Source organism: Pararge aegeria, chromosome 7 (assembly GCF_905163445.1).
Source record: "Pararge aegeria chromosome 7, ilParAegt1.1, whole genome shotgun sequence".
NCBI lineage: Eukaryota > Metazoa > Arthropoda > Insecta > Lepidoptera > Nymphalidae > Pararge > Pararge aegeria.
In genome coordinates this window covers 811,055-831,894 of record NC_053186.1, presented here as the reverse complement: position 1 = coordinate 831,894, position 20,840 = coordinate 811,055, and the positions used below count along the sequence as shown (strand labels likewise).

Here is a 20,840-nt window from a genome sequence, read left to right as displayed (position 1 = left end):
AACTAATTTCTTAAGTTAGTTTGTTAGTTTGCACGCTGACCAAGTCCGGATTGGTAGACATCACGTGGTGCGTGCCATAGCTCAAACTCGGTCTCCACGAAAGGAAAGCCGAAGTTTTACCCACTAGGCTATCACTGCTTCATAAGTAGTTAGTGTATCTATTGATGATATATCTATGAGTACTTAGTGTATCTATTGACGACCTACCTATAAGTAATTGGTGTATCTATTGACGACCTACCTATAAGTAGTTAGTGTATCTATTGACGACCTACCTATAAGTAGTTAGTGTATCTATTGACGATCTATCTTTAAGTAGTTAGTATATCTATTGACAACCTACCTATAAGTAGTAAGTGTATCTATTGACGATCTATCTATGAGTAGTTAGTGTATCTATTGACGATCTATCTTTAAGTAATAAGTGTATCTATTGACAATTATTTTTGACGACAATTTGGGAATTAATAATTTCTGAATTTTCTTTGGTCTGGTCTGGTCTGGTGCGAGGCTTTGGCCGTGGCTAGTTACCACCCTATCAAGAAAGATGTGCCGCTTAGCTATTCAGGGTTCCTTTACGAAATCTACTAGGGGTATGACTACCATAGTCCGTAACAGGTTAGCGCGCTAACATCTTAGACTGCATCATAACTTACGGCCAGGTGAGATTGCAGTAAAAAAAAAATACACATAGTTCTCTTACCGACATGCCGGTACACATCCACCAGTAGCTGGAGCGCCGCGTCGCGTACCGCCGCACTGGGGTCACCCAGCAGTGCGGCAAGGCTCGGCACAGCTGATCGCAGTTGCAGTTCTTGTGCACCGTGCCTGCAAACCACGGTTATCATCATCATCATCATCATCATCTATACAATGACATGACGATCCTTCTTTGGTTCATAAAAAGGAAAGGGAAGAAATCAAGTTACGAGGGATTCCTCATCATCATCATCACTTCAACCGATTGAAGTCCACTGCTGGACATAGGTCTTTGAAGCTCCAGAATCCACGGTACCGGGCCGCTTGCTTTCCAGCGGCTCCCAGCGTTCGAGGAAACTTGCACGCCAGAGAGTTCTCCATGATTTTCTCAAAGGTGTGTGGAGTCTACAAATCTGCTAGCGTGGTGGCTTACGGCATAAACCCCTTTCATTGTACCACCAAATTGTACTCTCTTGATATGTATTTATATCTTTGTAAGTACTTTTTTTCTTTGGTGTACAATAAAAGTGTATTCATTCATTCATTCATTGTGGGGGGAAGATCCGTGCCCTTTAGTGGGTCGGTAATGGGTTGATATGCAGTGGCGTGCAGGTGGTCTCATCTTGCTAACGGCGAATACTTGCACAGACATAATCAAGTAGCCAGGATAGTTCATCAACAACTTGCTCTTCGATTTTGCCTTATCGATTTCGAGATGCCTTACTATAGGTAAGACCCGGCGTCAGTTCTTGAAAACAGCAGTGCATTGCCCTACTGGGATCGAACGATTATCACTGACAGGTAAATTACAGCTAATAGACCTGATATAGTGCTAGTCGATCGATCAGTGCGCCATGCAATAATTGTTGACATTACTATTCCACATGACGATAATCTGTTGAAAGCTGAAAAGGGAAAAGTATCTAAATACTTGGACCTTGCTCACGAGATTACCGCCATGTGAAATGTTGTGTCGACGGTTATTGTTCCAACATCTTCTCATCACAAATATATTATTTGGATATTATTTCCACGTGTGCGTCTGTGATACAGCTGTGGGTGAAGATACATCACTATCATTTCCCCGGGGAGATGATTGTCTCCTGCAGGGCTAGCACGGGCAGGAGATAAAAATAATCTCCCCCGATTATAACGTTTGACAAGGGATATAATTAACGTTTCCACCTGCTAAATCACTGGCACAAGGAACAGGAGAAGTTTACCCCCGTTTATTAATACACATATATGATTTTCATTTGTGGGCCAGTGCTCTGAGAGTTGATAAAGCTGTGGTAGGAGATACATTTAAGTAGTTAGTGTATCTATTGACGATCTACCTATAAGTAGTTAGAGTATCTATTGACGATCTATCTATAAGTAGTTAGTATATCTATTGACGATCAATCTATAAGTAGTTAGTGTATCTATTGACGATCTACCTATAAGTAGTTAATGTATCTATTGACGATCTATCTATAAGTAGTTAGTATATCTATTGACGATCTACCTATAAGTAGTTAGTGTATCTATTGACGCACTATCTATAAGTAGATATTGTATCTATTGACGATCTATCTATAAGTAGTTAGTATATCTATTGGCGATCTATTTATAAGTAGTTAGTGGTCCTCTCCCCGGGGAGATGACCGTCTCCAGCCCGTGCAGTGTACACAGCGGGTAGGGGGGGTAAGGGGGCTCACGCGTGCAGCAGCTCGGCGATGCACTTGAGCGCCTCCTCGCGCGTGTGCGGCGCCTTGTGCTGCAGCGCGGGCGTGAGGCGCGCCAGCAGCGGGCGCGGGGGGGCGGCGCGGCTGTCGCCCAGCGACGAGATGCACGCGCGGGCCGCCGCGCGCACGCCCTCCTTCGTGTCCGCTAGTCTGCGGACCACACATTGATACTATTAAAATAAACCTGGCTAAGTTTGTTGTGGGCTCTTCTTAGACCAGGGCGCGTTTGGAACCCTCCTAGCTTTAGTTTTAAGTTAACGAATGCATTTATCAACATCACTAGCATTAGTGTAACATTAGTGTAACATAAGACCTACATGAATAAAATATTATTGAAAATTAAGCTCATTTTGCTATACTCCGCGAACAGCAGGAGAATCTGTATAGTGTAATTTATAATTTACTAGCTTACCTACATTTTGTTTACTTTTACTAGATTTTGCTTTATTTTATTTAAACAATAAACTTACATTATTAAATTTTTAATAAAAGCTGTATTGACAGTTTGACAGTTTAAAAAGAGGAGTGCTCCAAACTTTACAGGATTACTCGCCAGCTCAATCCGGAGATTCACTGAAAGTTTAATTGAAATCGGTCCAGCCGTTTCGGAGCCTATACGGAACATACCCACAAACTTTCTCTTTTATATATATAGAAGATAGATTCAATCCGTATACTCGTGTGGAGTATACATACAGATATAACAAACAGATATCGGCAGTGTAGGGTACATTACTACACACATTTCGCTCCGGAATCGGAGCATCTTCAGGAGATGTTGACTTTACAATGAATAATTGTTAATTGTTTGTCATTAATACTATATTTGAACAAAGTCTAAGAGTTTCCATAAGAAATGTAACGGTTATTTATGCAACTGTTTTATACAACGTGTAAATGAAAACCGAAATAATACTTCACAGGCTATGGAGATATATTATGTACTGTCTCTGAGACTAATCTGTGAAACCGAAATTCTAATAGTTTTTTAGTTAACCACTGCCATAGTTTTGAATGAAAGATATCTAACATAGCATGCTAGATTAAGTCAAGGGACTACTGTCACTTTATTAGGGTACTATGCGAGTGTCTCTCTTTTATCTTCAGTAGGGTTGTCATAAGTAAACACTTAGAATAATTCTTTGTTGCCCATAATTTTTTTTATTTTGTTGGATTGATTTAAAATTTGGTGTAGGTACTGTTACTTCGATATATCCCAGACATGATAAACTTAAGCGGTCGCTGCAGCATCACGGAGTCTGTGGGATATCCCGAACCCTTCAGAAACTTACAGCAGATATGGCGTGTTTGGACTCATTGGAATGGTCTCAACGAGTAGATGTTAGTTACGTAATTACCAAGGGCCAAGTGGTGAAAGAAAGATAAAATAATAGGTGTAGGACTGAAGAAATCACACCATACAGATTATGCTGCTTTTCGCGGTACATAGAAAATTAAGCTTCATTTTCATAAGATAAAATTAAATAAATAAATGAACTACGACAATCCGCGCATCGCCTTTTAGTCCCAAAGTGAGCGTAGCTTGTGGTATGGGTGCTAAGATGACTGATTGATATTCTTATGTATAAAATACATAAATACTTATAATATACAGATAAAACACCCAGACACTGAAAAATATTTATGTTCATGACACAAACATTTTGCAGCCTTGGACTCAACAACCCAATCCGCCGTCAAAGAGTAAATAACGTCAACGCAACAACTTGCTCGTGGAGGAGTTGGCAATTTTAAAATATTATAGACATAAACGGGATCGCACATTATATGGGGGCTAGACTAGAACAATCAGTATACAAATTTATATAGAGGAAGTGACGTAACGGATGCATTCCTTCATGCGAAACAATCTTAATGAGCCAAATGGGTTCGCCCATTGTTCTGCATACGATGATAAACGGACATACCGCATCTATACTAATCTACTTATTTTCTAATCTATTAGCTACTAGAATTTGTATGTTTGAACGCACTGATGACTGACACGATTGATGAATTCTTTAACGACATGGCTGCTTGGATCAGGCCACTCCGCTCTCATCTTTCACAAAACAGAAAATTTCTAAAGATTGATAAACTATAAATAAAATAATGTTGGAAAAGAGCAATCTGCTGAGTTTCTTGCCGGCTCTTCTCAGTGGAATCTGCCTTCCGAACCGGTGGTAGAGTCACTACAAACACACAGACTTGACGTTTCAAAAGTGCTTATAAATTAGGGCTAATGAAGTTTGAATTTGAATTCGCACTAATCTCAAGAACTAACAATCCAATTTGAAATATACTAGGTAGATGCCCGTGCAGTGTAGCAGACTAGAGTACAGTTGTCTTCCCGAAGGTGTCGTACGAGGCGACTAATGGAATATAACGGAAATCGGACAGCAGCATCCTCTATGCTACATAATCATTTACTGCTATCACCAACCAGTATGGTGATCGTGGGCCCACCCGTTCACTGGGAGAGGCTTTTGTCCATCAGTGCTGTTGATGTTGATAGCTAGATGGCGTATGAAGCCACTCACCTGTCAATAATGTGTGGCAGCACAGTGGACACGTAGTGGCTGAACTCCGGCCCCATGCGCTCCGCCAGCGCTCCTATCACTTCCAGCCCACTCTGCGCCACCTGCAAACAAATATAAATAAAACTACATCAAGAGCTAGATATGCAGTCCCATATAAAGTCTAACAGAAAATGGATCCGGTTAACATTCAAAATAGGCCATTTACCCAGTTCAATTTGTTTTTTAGCACCGGACGCACAAACGACGGGGGTTTGTGTATGTGTGTGTGAATGTGCGGTTGTGTGTGCGCACGTGTGTGTGTGTGTGTGTGTGTGTGTGTGTGGCCGAACGGAAGGTGAATTAGATGGAAGTGTTCTTAGCTATTTGATGAAAATCGGTCCAAGATGGCCGCCGCCACAATGGCGTATTATATTTTTTTCTCAACTTCCTCAACATGCCAATATCATATCATATCATATTGCGTATTTTAGTAAGAGTTATATTTATACCGATTGTCAATAATATTGACTGTGTGACGGGCAGCCTATGAACAAAACTTTCTTATCAACTATCGTTCGCCGACAAAGTCGTGGGCAACCGCTAGTTACAAATATGATAGAACAATAGTCTTAAATTCTACACAAAACATGTACTTAACTACGGAGATGTCTCCAAATAATCGATAATGTTCTCCGAAGTCAGGCACAAGCGACACCGCGCGTTTCGCAGCAAAACAAAAAAGCCACAGCGCTCGAAGCGAATCTCCGAGGCGCTCAGCTGAGCACTAAAATGAGATGTGCTCCCGCCCACATGGCGAGATGCTGCCGGGGTTATTCTGAGTACCGGGCGTACGTTTTACTAAGTGTATTGTGTTAGAAGTGTTATTACAATGCTGAGTATTGATTGTGGGGTTCAAACAACATATTTTACTACCAGCCTCTTCTTGCATTCGTTTTTCTTACAGCATTCCGTAGAAACAATTTTGTTTGGGATGGCATTCATTTAAAGTGCAAATTTAAAAAAAAAATTCAGTTAAAAGTAACTGTCTTGCCTAGTTGTAGTGCTTAAATTTTTGAAACTCGCGTTAACTTGTCGTGAATTAAAAAGTATTTTACTTATATAAAAATAAATACGCTTTAACTAAAGAATTAATACTGCGATACTAATGTTGTTTCTATCGACGATGTAATAAAATTTAAAAGTTGCCAATGCGACTTAAATATGTCGCATATATATATATATATATATTTGTTCGCTATGTAGCGAGTCTACAATAAAAGGTATCATTCATTCTTTTTTGTAGGTATTCATGAGTACTTCAATCATGTTGTGCATAATTTTAATGTATGATCAATAGTTTCTTACCGCGCACGCCAAGTAATGAAATTTATATGCAAAATTTTGCTACTTTGAGTTTTATTGTTAAAAATATCTTAATTGTTTTTGGCCTATTCGGTACTAGCAGAGAAACAAACAAAAAAATCTTTCCTCTTTATATATTGTGTAATTACTATGTGTATGCCTTTGCTATTTTCTGACCCTTGAACTACTATGTACAAAAAAACATCTAGACCCTGTAGACATATAAATTTTTCTGTGAACAAATTAGCCTAAATACCTACCTAAGCCAGGCACGTATATGCTTGTAGGGTGGTAACTAGCTACGGCCGAAGCAGACCTGAGAAAGTTCAGAAATTATAAATTCCATCGAGAATAGAACTCGGGACCTCATCTTTAGTGTTGCCCAAATTCAGTCTTGGTCTTGCAGTCTTGGTCTTGTTCTTGCGTTTTTGCAAGACCAAGACCAAGAACAAGACCGCGTATTTTTAGCAAGACCAAGACCAAGACTGACCGTGCAAGACTTGAGCAAGAACAAGACATAGCCTGCAAGACTCTTGCGTCTTGCAGCTAGGACTTAGCGCTATTTCACGGAGTAGTTAGGTGTAACAGTTCGGTGTATAGGTAGGTAGGTACGCTTAGGAATTCTATGAGACGCAAAAAACTATATCAAAGAATATGAAAAACTGGACCTATGCGCATTACGACTAATACCATAAACATAGCGAATAAAAAAATATCTATTAAAATCAAACTGAGTGCATGCATAGTTATGTTTTAACCATCGGCACTTTGATAATGCGGCATCAAAAGTTTTGTACTTACTTCTCAAAGAAATTTGCCGCTTTTCGGAAGTACATGGTTATGATACACGCGCCGGCGGCTTCTTTTGAAATCTAAAACAATCGTTGCCGCCGCGCCGAAATCATAACATTTGACACTATTCATGCAAAATAATTTCGAATTTTAAGAGTACCTACAGGTGTTCCAAAGAATAAATAAGTTTCAGAGTGCTTAGAATGAAAATGAATACATTATACTGATCACGCAAGTAGTATTATGATTAGGATAAAATGGTGAGGATAGGTAGTAGATGTCATAATAATTCATTCTAGTAAGTAATTATAATATTGATTACTTATATGGTTTTAAACTAATTACTTAGGTACTATTATTGTACATTTAGTCATTATATTTCTTAAGTTTTTACAAGAAAAAATAGCAAAAAAGTGTTCGAATATCTCTGAGAGAGATGATGAGAGTAAGTATTTACTAGCTGTGCCCGCGACTTCGTCCACGAGGAATAGTAACTTTGGAGGTATAGTGACGTTCAGGATTTATTTATTTATTTTAAAACTTCTGTCATCAAACATACAAACGAACTCTTCAGCTTTATTCAAATAAATGATAAATCGTAAAACTCTTTTATTAAATTTCTTATAAGTTGAGGGTTCAATCTCTTTCTAGACAGATAAGTATTGTTCTTTAAAATACAGTCAAGTTATTGTAATTAATTTGTTTTTTTACATGTTTTAGCAAATGTAAGCTTATAAATCATAAATGTTTATTAAGAAACAGTTACTTCCATGGAAAACGACATATAGGTCAGTTGATTTTTCGAATTTCTTATCAAATCTTCAGTTATTTATTAATCTGCTTGATCTTTACTATGGCTATGTTAATTCAAGCTCACAATGTTCCAATTCTAATACGTTTTTCTAAGATTTAAAGTAAACTTTAATAAATAGTAATAGACTAATAGGTAATTGCAAGACTTGCAAGACTCTTGCTGCAAGACCAAGACCAAGACCAAGACTGGGAGCGCAAGACCAAGACCAAGACCAAGACCAGGTGTATTGGCGCAAGACCAAGACCAAGACTGGCTAAGTCTCGTCTTGTTCTTGCATTTGGGCAACACTACTCATCTTACAAGACCACACCGCCCACCACTGAGCTAGTGAGGTCGACTATACTAAGTGTCTAAAATCTAAATGTTACCGTACAGAATAAGCCTGCCTACGCGATGAAGCGTGCAAGCGATCGGAATCAGAGTGTATATGATACATGTTTGCAGCTAATGGCGAAAAACATAGTACTTTTTAGGGTTCCGTACCCAAAAGATAAAACGGGACCCTAAGACTCCGCTGTCCGTCCGTCCGTCTGTCTTTCTGTCTGTCCGTGATAGTAAGATAATTGAAATTGTCACAGATGATGTATTTCTCTTGTCGCTATAGCATAAAACACAGAAAAAATAAATATTTTAGGAGGTTGCCGCACAAAAAACGTGATTATTTTGCTAGCTTTTAACCCCCGACGCGACAGGGTGTTATAAATTTGATACGTGTGTCCGTGTGTGTGCGTGCGTGTGCTTGTGTGTGTGTGTGTGATAAATTGCAATTTTTTTAAAATATATTTCATTCAATATGGGTTTGAAAATTAAAGGGCCTGACTAGTATAAGTGTAGTATTAGGGTTTTTATTATTTAAAAGCTATGCTACGCTTCGCCATGCTAGATTTTGCTTTATTTTATTTAAACAATAAACTTACATCATTAAATTTTTAATTTAAGTCTCATAATATATTAAATCATTTATTTCTCTCCGTATTCATTCTCTTCTATTCTCTTCTCGAGCGGGTGAAGATCATTATCTACACCCATGTACACCCAACAATAAAATATCATCATAGTAAATAAAAGCTGTATTTGACAGTTTGACAGTTCAAAAATAGGAGTGCTCCGATCGTCACCAAACTTTACAGGATTACTCGCCAGGTCAATCCGGAGATTCCCTGAAAGTTTCATTGAAATCGGTCCAGCCGTTTCGGAGCCTATACGGAACATACCCACACACTTTCTCTTTTATATATAAAGAAGATAGATATTTAAAGTAACATATACTGCGTTAGAAACCGCATGTACCGCAGCTAGTACCAAAACAAAAGATCGTAAATAACTAGTTAGTACCAAAACATCCAGTCTTGAAAAATAATAACATGGCATTTTGAAGACTGATTAAATGTATTTTAAATTACAATTCTATGTCATTAGAATAAGGTTGTTATTTAATCATATAGAGACATAACACTTTGTAGCTACGCGTAGCATTTTTAAAGGCCCGTTAGGTAACTTCGTTTCATAAAAAAACCGTCCCGCTATGTGTAATTTACATATATATATTCACTTAAAAACATCCGAACATCCCATTTTTGATAAAAAAAATTCACACCAACTTTGTTGGGTTCGATTCCCACCACTGGAACATGTTTGTATGAAGAACATGAATGTTTTTGGTGTTGATATGCATATTATAAGTATTTATGTATATTATTCATAAAAATATTCATCAGTCATTTTAGTACCCATAACGCAAGATACGCTTACTTTGGGGCTAGATGGCGATGTGTGTATTGTCGTAGTATATTTATTATTACTTTGTAGATTCAATATTAGAATAGAATAGAATAGAATAGAATAGAATTTGTTTATTAACCAGAACAACACAAACAGACTTACATACGGAGTAACTTAAAAATTTTGTACTTAATTATTAATAGTTTAAGTCTATGATGTGTCGTGCCAATAAAAAGGTTCTGACTCAGCTTAATGTTCCGGATACTAATGTACCCACAACGCTGGTATTCTCTCAGTACCTATTTAGTTGAGGGAAGTCCAGTTATGAAATCACATATAAAAAAAATAAAAAAAAAATATGAACTTTATAAAAGAAAGTAAACGAAAGTATTAGTATTTTCGAAGAGTATATCCATAAGAAACCCTCACCTTGAAGTTCCCTCCATTGAGCCACGTGACCAACGCGTCCAGCAGCGGCGCAACGACCTCATGCGTGAGCTCTTCCCTACGCACCAACGCAGCCAGGCGCTCGCCGAGCTGCTGCCGGAGACGAGGGTCCGTTTTGACCAGCAACGGCAGCGCCGCCTCCAGGCTAGCCGGCTGTGGGTAGTGCGCCATCTGGGAATGCCTCGGGGTCTTTAGCCATGTTTCGGTGCCTATGCCTAAGCGGAAGGTATGAAGGCGCTGTGCATCTTAATTGCGTAATTTAAATTTAAAAAATTATTTTGACTTCGTTTTAGTCTGTATTTTAATTTATAAGTTAAATGTATAAATTTCAATTTTAATTTTTCATTGTAATTTTGATTTCATTATCCATTTTAATTTTTAACCGACTTCAAAAAGGAGGAGGTTCAAAATACGTCGATTTTTTTTTTTTTATGTTTGTTACCCGATTACCCGAAGACGCTTTTGTTTTAAAGTCCCATTTAAATTTAATCGAAATCGGTCGAGCTGTTATTAAAAAATCAACAATAATGAAACCCAAAGTAGCAACTATTTGCCTATAAAGTTGCCTGGCGTGCGCTGAGAAATACATAAAAAATATGATGATACATAAAATTTATAAGATCGCCGGTAGACAAAAGCTGGTTACATTCGTATCGCAGTATTTTTTTTTTTGCTTTTTAGTTCCTGGGCGTAGTAGTCGGTTTTTTTTTTTTAATTCAAATATAATTTTATAATTTTAATTACCCATCTGCCATTTTATATATTATTATGTTTCTATGCCATTTATTATTATGTTTATATATTATTATGTTTTTATGCATTTTATATATTATTATGTTTCTATTATTATATTTCTATTTGGTCAAATATCCCAAAATCGGAGTGTAATGTCTTGAGGTCTCATGTATGTATGTGGAGTTTTTTAACACTGTTTTGATGTAGGTTTGGGATATTGTTAGAATCCTAATCCATGATGAAACTGGTTATAATATAACGGCTGTATGGAGCTGTTCTCAAATATGAAAATAGTTTCAGGACCTAATTAAAATAAAATAGTGGGTACGTCACGTACGTACAAAGGTGGGTAAGTAGGTACATCGTTAAAGGATCGAACCAAACATTATTAAAAAATATATACAAACAAAAAAGACACACACGTATAGACTTACCGTTTACCAAAACAGCTTCTCCTTGGTAAAATCCAAAATATTATCTTTGCAAGTAAAGCAAAGTGTCCAAATCCATGTAAAAATCATTGCACACGCGGCGATGCTACTTTTGACTCACTACACGCGCATGTACAAGTGTATAGCCAGGACCACTCGAGAAGGCACAAAAAAAAGCACTTAAACTGCACCAAAAGCACTAAGAGTACACTACCACGTAGTAATTTGCGTCACGGCACATCACTGTTTGCAGTCATTTTCTTTTGGTAAAAATTTTGGATGTCCTGCAACAAAAAACAGTTTTAAATTTTTCAAAAAACTAGCTTCTACTGCGGTTTCGTGTGTTATTGTTGTGGAGGTTCCTCTATGACATAGCTTTGCCCTCGTTTATCTCGGTTTCGTAAAAATCTTGGGGGAACCAGCTTTTGCAGGCTTAAAATTATTCTACGGTTGCGGGCTACAAAATTTTGACAATTTCCGTTGCGTCTATTGCACATCATGCGGGCGGACATTGCGATGCGGAGCGACGGGATTTATTGTGTAGATAAACTGCGAATAGGTTGGAGTGTCAAAGTTTAAAACCACGAGGATTGCTGAACCGAAGGTTGAAATGCGATATACATATACATTCGCCAAACTGCAAAGTGTGAACTGGTTGTAAACAAATTTATCAATCAAGCCCTAATGCACTGCAGTCCTTGACATAAGGTCAATTTTGTTTACGAGTTCGCCGATAACCGTACGTGACATCATGTTGCCTTCGCGTATAAATTTCTAAGCAATCGTGACAGCGCAGTTCTTTTTGCGTTTATGGAGAACATGGCTAGCATAGGTAGGAGACAAAAATTATAACCCCCGCACTGCTAGCACGGGCAGGAGACAATTATCTCCTCTTCCTATCTGGATCAACTTTCACAGGCGCACAAGTGGTAATGATATCCACATAATGATGTCTTCTCGCGAAAAGCTTCGACCAATATCTATCTAGGTTGGTTGGTATCTAGGCTGTTGGATCAAGGGTCATATACAGAAGGCAGTAGTCCTTGGAACGGCGCGTATTGTGAGGAGGTTCCTCACTCTGGAGCCCTGACCGCCGGTTGCTTGGGCATTCAAAAGCCCCGCAAGCAGAGGGTTTCTTTTTTGTTTTCTTATAAATTTTTAAGTGTTTTTTAATATTTGTAAGCATTGTTAAGAATTAAAAAAAAAAAAAAAATGAAAATCAATAAATGATAGAATCCACATAATATACGAGTATGTGTAATAATAAACGGTGTTAGACTTCTCCAATTCCATGTTCCCGTGCTTTAGCTGCCGCATAAAAGGCCTCTCCCAAAGGCAGGGTTTCCCCATAATCACTACAGTGGCACAGAGGACGCTGCTGCCCGCTCTCCGTTATATCAATTTAGAAGATCCTATTTTACGTTGATTTTTTTAAATTATTATTTGTCTGTTTGAATCAGTTAATCTCCAAAACAGGCGGGCGATTTCGGAGCTTTCCGAGGCAGTTACCCGACAGTCGCACATAGGTTAGTTTTTACCATTTCGGTGACGGAAACCTAAAAATATATTCAACGTATTACCCCTTTCATATCGGTAGAGACGCGTTAATAACCGTGGGAAACACCGTAGGTACCCACCTGGTTACCGTGTGAATGGACTTTCATCGCGAACGATTAGTAATGGATACAATTTCTAAACAAAAACCAATGAACCTTTAAAAAACTGGTTTCTCGAAAGATAAAACAAAACACACATTTTATTATGCAGAAACTTCGCAAATGTCAGTTGAGAAGTAAATATACCGCTAAGGAAGCGAAAAGTGAGTAAAATAACCGCGTGTTTTGAATAAGTTAAAAGTCAAAGTCAAAAATTTCTTTATTCAAGTAGGAACATAGATGGCACTTATGATGCGTACATTACATTCATTCAACTTTTACCAGTTGCTGCTTGCATGTATTTGGCCAGTACTCAATTTCGAAAAGGATGAAGGATGTGATCATAATGCTCAAATGGTTTTTGAACACATACAGACAGAAAGAGTGTTGAGTGCAGGTACAAGACGTCGTCTATATCGGGAAGCTGATCAACGAAACAGACTGACTGTGAAGGAGTGGAATGCCAAATATCCAAGCATTTTAGAGAAAATTTGATTAACAGTGCGTAGCTAAGTTGGGCTATTTAAATAAAAGATCCTATAGTTACAATTTAACCCTTAGATGCCATCTCATTAATTGGTAAGTATTCAAACGCATAGCCTAGATTCACAGATTTACCTTCTTAGCTTCACAGATTAGTACATCTTCAGTGGTAAAGCCGCTTTAACCATAGGACTTTTCCATGTATTATTATTAATTCCAGGTAGCTGCTATTTTTAGCCCTATACTCAAAATATCATTACATTGTCAAACCAGAAATGGCTATTTGCAATTATCTAGCAATAGGCAAGGCATAACTTTGAGCCAGAAGAACAAACACACAAATATAACTAGTAACCAATATAAAACACTTGTAAAAGTGTACCCAGAACTGGTCAAGATTAAAACCTGTAACCCTTTGTAAGAAATTCAATTGAACCACTTAGCTGTCAAGGCTCCACTTAATATTCATATATCTCTTTGTACAGTGAGTGCAAATATGGTGGTAAGAATTTAGCCAAAAATAGCTAGCTGTATAATTATCGTAGCCTCAGACCCAACACCCACATGCATTTTAATGGTTCTTAATCTGCAAGTTATTGTTTTCATTTATTTTAAATCCAAAACTAAAAAAGAAGTTCATCACCCATTCCCACTTAAGCTTTGGAACTAATTTGACTGTCTGTATGTCTTGTTGTTGTATACATCTCTTGCAGCCCTAACATGCGTGCCATAAGATTACTATTACTACCCATTTTTTATTGCAACTTTATTGGGTAAGACTTGAAAATGAGAAGAAATAGATAACATTTTCTTCTGGTCATGCTTACATACCTGTTCATATGGCCAAACTGGATAAAAGACAACTCTATCTGTGAGTGTGGCCTGGATGAGGACACCAAACCTCACATTCTTTTTAACTGTCCCAAACTTACCTATCCACTCTATGACATTCTTACTTCTAAAGTTTGCTGTCTTTTAAGTGTCCATCATATTAACCTATTACCTGCCCATTACAGGGCACAAGTCTCCTCCCACAATGAGAAAGAGTTAATGCTGTAGTCCACCACGCTGGCCCAGTTGTGGACTACAGACTACAATTAATGTTTGTATTCATTCCTTACTGTAGATTTTTATGTAAATATATAGAAATTAATAAAACTAAAGTTGAATGTCTATAAATTTCCATAATATAGCATATTCACATTTTTGATGTACGTGCTGTATTAGGTTAAGAACTAACAAGCTAATCACAACTACTTCTCTCTAGGTACATATTCAAAATTTACTTTTCATTATTTTCATCAACCTCTTTCGTGCCTTTTCCATGTACAACACATAGGCAAAGTACCTTGTGCCAGTTGGCACAGATAAAAGCCATAAACAAGAATTTAATTGAATGTTCTCATTGCATCTTTATTCAATAGGATGAAAAATGGGTATGATATAATTATCCTGCGGTGCTGGAGCTGCAAATCAAAAGAAAAAGAAGTCTATGATCAAACAATAGATTCATAGATGATTAAATCATAGATTTGATCATGGAGTTCTTATTCTACCCACCACACCTACTGCTGCGCGACTCTCCAGCTTAAAGAATGTACTAAGGCGTAGTTTAAAGTAGCTTATACTTAGCTTTTATTTCATATTAGAGTGCCAATAGTTCAAGGATTTTGGGCGGCCTGCTAAGCTTCTGGAGTGAGCTTGGCTGGCTGTAGTGATCCAGCAGGGAGCCACATCAGTGGCCATACATACAACGGATGATCCCAGACCAACCAAGTGTGGAAAAGGCCCAGGAACAGAAAATCTATTCTGTATGGGTGCCAATCTTGGGTAGTCCAACTAAGCTGATATATCAATTATGTATATCCATTATGAAAATTAAGCTTAATTTGCTATACCCTGCGAAAATCAGTAGAATCTTCATAGTGTAATTTATAATTTCTTTAATCCTTATACTCCACACCAAACAGATCTTTGCAGTGTACTCTCTATGCAGGTTTCGCTCCAAAACCCGAGCATCCTCAGGAGATGTTGACTTTACAATGGTTAATTGTTAAGTGAAAAATTAGCCAAATGTGTGTAGCCTTTTATACCTTCTAAGCAAGCAGCCCCAGATTTACAGTTGCCTCAAACCACAATGCCATCATTAATTTTAATAGTTCCAAATCTGTAAATTATTGTTTTAATTTATTTTAAATCCAAATTTAAACTTTCAATTCTTATGACAATTTTGTTGTGAAATTCTTCAAGTAAAAACATGAACCTGAAAACATGCATTGGAGCATAGTGGTATATATACTCTCTTCCTAGAAAAAGAAAACTTCTATTTCATAAGTGACTATTACCTTGTTTAATGGTTAGTTTACCGAGTGGGGCCCATAACAATTATTGATAGGTATTGAGTTTGTCTGACAATAAATTTTTAGTCAATTGTCAGTAACTGGAGTGGTCTCTCATGAGTTAAAGCATCAAATCTCCTAGAAGTGCAGAGGCCTGTGCCTCTAATATTAATAGAATGGTGATGATCATAAAACATAAAGCCCACTCCCAGCAAGTGGACAATAATATGTCTCATAATTCAACAGGGAATACTAACAACAAAAAGAGAAAACCGAATGTCTGTTATGACTTTCTAAAGGACCTAAGCAGTGTTTATAACACTTAATACCTAACATGATGTCATCATATGGTTCACGAATTCAGAATACTTGCATGAATTTTAAAATGTACACACCCTGTATACTAATGTATTGTAAACAACTAACTTTCTTTTCAGATCAAAGATTATGGGTGAAATAGCCGTTTTGTGGAATTATTAAGTTTTTGGGCGTGAAATTCGTAATGCAGTAACTTTTTGTATGGCATGACATTTCGTGATTTGGTCTCAACAAAGCGATGTCAAAGATGTCTTACCCAATATATTTCGCTAATTACAATACATTTTATATTGATAATGAAATTATAATCAATCAAAAAATATCTTACATACGCGGCCGTAATAATCCAATTCACAAAGATTTTACACAATCTGTACTTCTAAAACATACAGAATTCAGATGGCAATAGAAACCCGATTGCCATTTAGAGATGTGACCTTTTGGCAACGACACAGCACCTGGCACTTGCACTTTACTACTTCGGTTAATGAATAATTACAGCGATAAACACAAAAGGCAATTTAAAATGAAGTTTTGCAAAGGATATCTCACCGTTTCAAAATCACACAGAAAATATTCGGTAGGTATACGCGCATGCCCAACAAAAATTTACATCACGTGACCTGTCATGGCGTCATAGACGTTATTTTTAATCTGCTATGTGCTGATAGGCAAAGGTATAATATTATTCAGCCAACTATTAAAGAGAATATAATCATTACATAAAAGCGCACATGGTGGCTATTGTCAGTAAGGTAAACACTATCCTTTACACAATAATTAGGAAAGCATCTTTCAATATAAATAAGAAATCTTCATACAAATATATAAGTTATACGTTTTTCAGGCCTGGAGTCCATATTTTGTTAAGGATATATAGAAATTCTTGAAAAGATACAGAGACGAGCCAATAATCTGCCAAGGGATTTGAGAAACCTTTCATTTCAGCAAAGGCTTGTAAACATTTTAATAAGTAGAGCGAAAGAGAAAAGAAGCGAGAAAGAGGCGACCTCATTGAAACTTATAAAATACTGAGCTTCGCAGATATTGCCATCATCAGCACCAACGCCTAATATCATCTCGTAATACCTATTCAATATTTGAGCAGTACGCATCACTACTACAAGCACGTTTCCCCGTTGACAAATAACACCCAACTGACGAAAATCGGCGAAATTCAAATATAAACCGAAACAAATTATTAGGGTCCCATTGCATCAAAATGCAAAACCCCTAAGCAATTGAAACTCAATCTAGGTTTTTCCTTTAAATAATTTACACGAATTGCATACACAAAAAAAGATTTTATAATTATTTCTTTTAAATTGTATGTCAAAACAAATTAAATAATTGTTTTGTTTTTTACATTTTGATTTTTATTTTAAAAAAACAAACCGCAATGCGTAGACAGAGAAGCCGCAAAGTCTCCGTGTCAGCGAGCGGTATCCAATTATATTCGGTACTAGAAGCCTGTTTTCTTGTTCATTCTCTCTTCAATTATTGAAATTGTTAATCATTGCCTGAATTTTGTCCTTTTTGGTAGGATCCCAAGTTGAAGACAAAGTTTTCATCCATGTCTGTTTTCTATTTATTCGGCTTAAATTTGGGCTGACCGTATGTTTAACCATAGTTTGGTGGCGTATCTGAAACATCTTGTTTTAATTGTGCATGTTCAGGATCATCAGCAAGGTGTTTTTTTTTTAAACTTCCATCAAAATAATTATTTGAATATCCATCCCAGAAGGAACTGTACGTTCTATTTGTTGCAATGTTAGTTGCTTTGTTGTATCTTTCTTCTCCTGTTGGCGTTGTGCTTGTTCCATTATTTCTGATTTTCAACTTCCTACTTTAATTTTTATTTCTCCTACCATAGTGGTCTTTTTTATTTTCTTCATCAAATGAATATCTGTTTAGGGCATTTATTTTGTCAATAAGGTTTTGTTTAAGATTGTTTAAAGCCGGGTCTCGTTTCTTTACATCAGTTGAAGATGGCAATGAATCTAAAAACTTACTAACTAAGCTTGATAGTTTTGTATCGTAATAATCTTCGTTAGCCAAAGGTTTAAGTCTATTGATTTTATCAATAAGTTCATTAACTATGTTCTGTTTTAGATTTTCGGTACTTGGATTTGAATATTTAGGTAAATCTTCAGCCCATACTAGAACTTCTTTTTCTAAAGCTTCTCTGTAACCTGGTTTTGAAGAGTTTCGTCCTCGATCTATATGTGAAGTTGACGTGTGTTCATCGGAGCTTTTAAATGGTACATGAAAATTGCTGGTTTTTAAAGACTGTGAACAAAGATTTATTTCAATATCAATACCAATACTATTCCATTCCAAATTCATTTATTTTATGTAGACCGCAGATCCTACCTAGAAGCTGTTATTCTATTTATCTGGTAAGAAGGTCTAGCCATAGCTAGTTAACACTCTATCTACATAGACGTGCCGCTAGGCGATCAAGTGTTCCAATACGTTGCCGCTTGTGACTAACCTATTAAGGCTAGGTATGGCTTTTAATTTAACTGCCCGCTACCATTTTAGACTGCAATATCACTTACCAACAGCATTGCAGTCCAGTGCTAACTTGTAGAGGGATAAAAATATACTCTCCAACATAATTTTACAACATAAGGGTAACAATGATTTTTCTTGTAAGAGATAAACGTAAAGCGGCCTGCTTCAAAGCCGTCTTCCGAGTTGGCACCTTGCGAAACACTTGTCGCCGAACGACGGCTCCCAGGGTAATTATACATTTCTGTTTTTCTCAACAGCGTACACTAGTTCTTTAAGAGCGTAAGAGGCAATGTAATTTAAAAATTAAAATAAAGTCGCTAACTGTTACAAATATTCTCTTGAAATAAGAGTGCTCTGAGTCTCACTCACGGCGACAAGGTGACATGTATTACGTTTACGACATTACTATCGTTTACTTATATCTATGTTGGTACCCAAATACATACAACAATAACCCTGCTGAGACATTACCGATTTGCTGGGTGATTCATTACCGATTTGCTGGGTGTTTTGTTTTGATAGCTGGGTGCTGAAGCTTGTTTGTTTGTGGAGTGATGGTACAGCAAATGCTGCTCAAATCGGTCTCTGATAGTTGGGCAATGGTGCTCATCACAGGCCTTGAAAAATAAATAACCATTTTTAAGAATCTGTACTATTCCGTTACGTAGTTCGTATCACTTGAACACGTATTTTTGCATCACTGTTTCCGCCTCCAAAAGATCCGCCATCCTATTCTGTAAGTTTTTTTCTTTCAATAATTTCTATCGGTACACAGGGTTAACTAAAAATAACAGAAAGGTGTCGGCCTTGTACTCGTAGTTCCTATCATGAAAACTAAAGACAGACTTTTGTTCTACGCCCTTTCAAAATTCAGTATTAATTTATTTCATACAAAAAGTTAATATCATGTTATTTCTGTACAGTTGCATTACACTGTGAAACCAAATACATGTGAGTAGCGAAACAGTCACCAATTACCATATTCCACTGTGCATGTTGCCCATGCGAGCACGCAAAAAAGAGTAGTGGTTCGCGCTCTGTTGCTGATGTTACAGAGTAGTAATAAGTAGAGTAATTATAAGTAACATTTAATATTTAAGATAAACCCTTAACAAAAATTGTTTGTAACGCTGTTGGATTACTAATAAATAAATAAATAAATAATAAATATTTCATAAACTATCGAGTTAAAAGAAAAGTCGTAGCACAAAAGTTTTTAGTTTTAATATAAACAACTACATGCCGAGAGCTATCTGGTGGTTTTTATTTGACCCTGTATAATTATCGTGGGAAAGCATCATAATCAACTGCAGGGCAATTTCCTGGCGATGTTTCCCGTCACCGTTAAAGCTGCTAGGTAATATTTAATTTCTTAAGAGCTAGATGTGCGTGCCGGGCATTGAACCCTGTCCTACCAAAAGGGAAGCTGAAGTCTTAACCACTAGGCTAAGAAACTAAAGTGGCTTGAGATATAAATGAAGAAAAATTACGCGGTGACAACATAGAATTAAGAACATACGGAACCCTCATTCTGTCATTATTGCATACAGTGCATTGTGTCCGTCTCTGCGCACGTCTCAGTTTACACCCGCAGAATGTAGCTAGCTCACAAACTTTTCCTATTTTACCCATTTGGAACATTAGAAGTAAAATAATTACTGCCCGAGTGGTTTTTGATGCTTTAATATTAGTCGTGTATGCGGTTTCTGGATGCTCTTAATTCAGTGGGTGACACCTTAAAATACACTTCACAATTTGGGTTCATTGAATACTTAGTTAAGAATAGATGCAGTGGATTTAGGTTGGAATTTTAATCTTTTATAATAAAACTACCTATTCTAATATTAACTTCATAATAATTCGTACACGTTAACATACGAGTTTAAATTACAAGACAATTAATAATTGTAACACATGAATACAAAAAAGATATCTTACGATAAAAGATTTAAGCATGAACGTAAGGTTCTTTATATTGTCCATGTATTTATTTATAGGTTAAATATTCTTGGGTCTAAACTGTTGTGTTCTAAGTTTTTAACGAATTTCACAGTTTTCAAAACATGATTTATTAGAATAATGCTATCTATAATAGGTAGGTATGTTTTTGTATGATAAGAAAATTATTTATATTTTATCACATTTTCGAGATATTGAGTTAATTTTATTTAAAGTCAACTGTAGTCAACAGAGTCACAGTAAATTAATAATTTGTTCAGGGTGTGTTAAATATTTATATCCTCTTTGGCAAAATGTATTTAACCGCCTTTAAATGGAATA

At 36.8% G+C, this 20,840-nt stretch overlaps 2 protein-coding genes across 7 annotated transcripts in view; both read right to left on the bottom strand.

Moving 5' to 3' along the window:
* LOC120625078 (CLIP-associating protein) overlaps positions 1-16,656 on the bottom strand; it is a 50,485-nt gene extending 33,829 nt beyond the window's left edge. For 3 of the 6 annotated variants that reach the window (XM_039891995.1, XM_039891999.1, XM_039892000.1), the window contains exons 1-6: positions 16,372-16,589; positions 11,252-11,532; positions 10,065-10,253; positions 4,967-5,067; positions 2,400-2,576; positions 704-828 (exon numbers count right to left, since the gene is read on the bottom strand). In XM_039891995.1, coding sequence (XP_039747929.1) covers positions 704-828; positions 2,400-2,576; positions 4,967-5,067; positions 10,065-10,253 — 592 coding nt within the window. In that variant the 5' untranslated portion in view covers positions 11,252-11,532; positions 16,372-16,589. The other 3 variants (XM_039891996.1, XM_039891997.1, XM_039891998.1) reach the window with 3 other exon arrangements.
* A 990-nt stretch (positions 16,657-17,646) lies between these two features.
* LOC120625405 lies at positions 17,647-18,637 on the bottom strand. Its single transcript, XM_039892457.1, has 2 exons — positions 18,605-18,637; positions 17,647-18,332 (listed from the first exon to the last, which is right to left on the bottom strand). Exons 1-2 carry the CDS (start codon positions 18,611-18,613, stop codon positions 17,892-17,894), a joined length of 450 nt encoding a protein of 149 aa, XP_039748391.1. The 5' UTR covers positions 18,614-18,637; the 3' UTR covers positions 17,647-17,891.
* Between the last annotated feature and the right edge of the window lie 2,203 nt (positions 18,638-20,840).